At 45.6% G+C, this 3793-nt stretch overlaps 1 protein-coding gene across 1 annotated transcript; it reads left to right on the top strand.

Moving 5' to 3' along the window:
* Positions 1-1760: 1760 nt before the first annotated feature.
* hoxb1b (homeobox B1b) lies at positions 1761-3074 on the top strand (the record flags this gene model as incomplete). The annotated part of the gene is made up of 2 exons (XM_083994832.1): positions 1761-2325; positions 2764-3074. 2 exons carry the CDS (start codon positions 1761-1763, stop codon positions 3072-3074), a joined length of 876 nt encoding a protein of 291 aa, XP_083850958.1.
* Positions 3075-3793: the final 719 nt, after the last annotated feature.

Here is a 3793-nt window from a genome sequence, read left to right as displayed (position 1 = left end):
GTCCTCTCTGTGTGTGCAGCCAAGGGATGCGCGTGAATGTGGTGACGTAGGGACGAGGGCGGGGACTGCTAACTCCATCTGCTGACAGGAAGTTAGCCAAAACCACCGGATCACTTACTTCTGCTTTAACTTATTTATTTCTATTTATTCTTACACTGCAAAAACTCAAAATCTTACCAACAATATTTGTCTTATTTCTAGTCAAAAACAAATCTCATTAAACTTAAAATAAAACTCATCACATAAAAAGTAGCTTGGTTTTAGACACTTTTTACTTCTTTCAAGCATATTTTCACTTAAAAAAATCTGATGGTGAAGCAAGTTTTTCTTTCTTATTACAAGCACAAAAAACTTCCTTTCACTGGCAGATTTTTCTACTTATTTCAAGTGAAAATTTGTTTGAAACAAGTGAAAATGATCTCAAAACAAGTTAATTTTCAGATGAGTCAATATGTAAGTGGAAAGAGATTAGTTTTGACTAGAAATAAGACAAATATTCTTGGAAAGATTTTGAGTTTGTGCAGTGTATTTATTCTGCTTCTGCCCTGTTGTCTTCACTTTTTACGCATGCGCCTCCTCAGTAAAGTAAAACGCTGTAATTCAGCCCCGCGTGGCTCCAATTTAAATGCTGCTCTGTCGTTATTCAGGCAACATAAATAAAAAGCAGTTTACTGAGATTTCCCATGAGCCTCTGCAGAGTAAACATCCAGCATCCATCAGCCTGTATAGTGGACAATAGGAGCCAAAAGTATAGCAACAATAACAAAAAAAAAACATTTCTCCAGTTAAAGTCTAATTAGCACTTGAACTGTTGGTTAATTACAGCGGCCTGACCGTGGATCAGTGTGGACCCGAGAGGTTCAGAGGGAGAGATTATGAAACCAGAGAGAGGGATAGAGGGAGAGAGAGAGAGAAACAGAAACGCGTCTTATGGTTCTTTAAACGCGTCTTTGTTCTTTTATGGGCAAACTGGGCCACACAAGCTGTCAGCGTTTAGAAAGAGGCGTGATGGATGATGAGTGGATCCGCTGCCTCCGTCTGATTCACAGGAGTCTGTCTGCTCTAAAGCCTGCAGAAATCATTTGGTAATAAGCCAAAACACACACTCACACACACATTCTCTCACACACACAGAGTGCAAACTTTTGGATAAACACGTTTTCGATGACATACATTTTTCTTTTTCTAAACTGAGAATTAATCTAATTTGTGCACAAGAGAAATAAAAAACAAGGGAATAGGTCATACATAAAAAAGGGTTTAAATATTTAAATAAAAATAGCATATGACTCTATTATTTATTAAGTGTGTGTTGTAACTTTTGATTATTTTAAAGATAATAACGCACGCTGTTCTCTGGAGGCCGCTGTTATTATAATAATAGGAATTTATTCTAGTTATTATGGGGTTGGACATATATTTTAGGTAACAGCGCATCTGCCTCTGCTGCTGCTGCTGCTCCGTCCTGATGTTTGTGTTCTTATCAGATGGATGAGCGGGTGTGATTGAAGCATTTGTCATGTAAATGTTGAGCCGTTTGATGGACGAGCCTGCGGACCTGACGGAGCGCTGCAGGCCGCTCGCTATTGGGCGTCAGTCGGGTCACATGGTGTGTCAGGAAGGTGATATGAGGGTGGGAGGCAGTTTTACAGCTTTGACATACTACCTAGAAGGTTAGGGCACACAGGGAGCAGCGATTAATGACTGCTCGGTGCTGCTGACCACTTCTCAACAAACAAACAAAAACAAAGAGAGAGAGGATGAACTCCTACTTAGATTACCCCGTGTGCAACCGGGGAGCGAATCTCTTCGGGGCCAAGGCCGGATACCACAGCCTAAACCACGGATACATGTCGTCCAACTCGTGCGCAACAAGTGAGAGTTACGCCGCGGCCTCTGCGCCGCACCAGACCCCGAGTCCGAGTCTCCCCCTGCACCACCAGACACACGTCAACCTGGACCTGCAGTTCTCCTCCGCGGGGAGCTCCATGTACGGCTCCCCGCTGGACTACGGACACCACCAGTACGAGCAGGACCGGAGCTTCCTCCACGCTCAGGTGTCTCCGCTGGGACCCAACATGCACCACGGGCCTTACGGAGGGGACAGCTCGACTCCTGCACCGGGGGGCCAGTACCTGCACTTCGGCAGCACCGGGGAGCAGCAGCAGCAGCGGCAGCAGCAGGAGTATCCGGAGACGCAACAACATGTGTCCTACGCGTCACGGCTACCGGCCCAGAGCAAGGACAAGGAGCTGCTGGAGCACGTGGAGGACCCGTCCAAAACCTTCGACTGGATGAAAGTGAAGAGAAATCCTCCAAAAACAGGTTCGTTCATAATCCAGAGTGGGTTAAAGTTCCCATGAGCCTCAGCGCTCAGGTCGGATCACTGTGCGTAAACGGTGCGTAAAAAGCACCATGCACAGCTCCACTACTCCCTGAACTTAACTTAATGCTTCTCCTTTTGTTTCCTGTCTTACATTATTGGACAAACTGATGAATCTAGGTGTGTCTGACCATTGTGACCACTCGGACACCTGGATTCATCAGTTTGTCCAATAATGTAAGACAGGAAACAAAGGAGCAGCATTAAGTTCAGGAAGTAGTGGAGCTGTGCATAGAGCCCATTATAGAAACCGAGTGGAGAATTATTTGTGAACTAACGCTGTGTATTATATTATCTCCACCCTCCATTATTCATTAGCTACATCAGTCCCATCGTTTCTGCTCCTCCATCACTCATCCATCCTCCATGTCTCTCCGCAGCGGTCCTGTCCGAGTTCGGGGTCCCGGGTCAGCACAACGTGATCCGCACCAACTTCACCACCAAGCAGCTGACGGAGCTGGAGAAGGAGTTCCACTTCAACAAGTACCTGACGCGGGCGCGGCGGGTGGAGGTCGCCGCCAGTCTGGAGCTCAACGAGACGCAGGTGAAGATCTGGTTCCAGAACCGCAGGATGAAGCAGAAGAAGCGCGAGAAGCTCGGCGGCGTCCTGCAGGTCTCACCGGCACCGGCACCGACACCGGAGAGGCCTGACAGCTCCCCACGGGCCAAGGGGAAAGACTCTGAGCCTTAAAGTGACTTTTTTAAAATATCCAAGCCCCCACTCCACCCTCTCACCCCCTCCACCACCTCCTCATTCCAGAGAGAAACTGTGAAACCTGCTTTTGGACTTGTGAAGTATAAACAGGGCACTGGTTTCTGAAACTGAACACTGGGAAAGTTTTTTTTTTTTTTTTTTGAAATGTCTGTTCATCCAAATGTCTTGTTCTATTTGAGCCCAGGTTTTTGTGTTGTTGTGTTTTGAGCACTGAACTCCTCAGTGTCGTTGTGTTTTTGCACTATTTATTTACAGGGTATTTTCCAACAAGTGTTGAGAATGTTTTTAGTGAAAAATAAAGTTTATAAAATGAACAAAAAAAAAAAAAGAAGTCCTATTCTTCTCCAGTCTCTTCTCTAAACTCAACATCTCCCTCCATTAACAGTCTTCACCACAGTCTCTCTCTCTTCTTGCATAATGTGACATGAGGAGGTTCTCGGTGACCTCTTCACCTCCAGATGCCTCCAGGGGCTCTAAACATGACAACAAACTCCAGGGAGCCAGGTCTCACCCGAGGTTTGTTACCCAAATTCTGGCTCGGATGCAGCTGACAGCACGTCGTCGTTGTCACAGGAGCTGGTTTTTTCTTTTAAACATTTTTATTAAAGCAGAAGTAAGCGGAATATTTGTGTTAATATAAGTCTTAAATAGTTATATCTTCCGACAGCAATCACTTCTATAGAGTGTTTGGTCCG

This window comes from Trachurus trachurus (genome assembly GCF_905171665.1).
Source record: "Trachurus trachurus genome assembly, chromosome: 19".
NCBI lineage: Eukaryota > Metazoa > Chordata > Actinopteri > Carangiformes > Carangidae > Trachurus > Trachurus trachurus.
The sequence above is the reverse complement of the archived record's forward strand: the minus strand, read 5'-3'. Positions and strand labels throughout refer to the sequence as shown.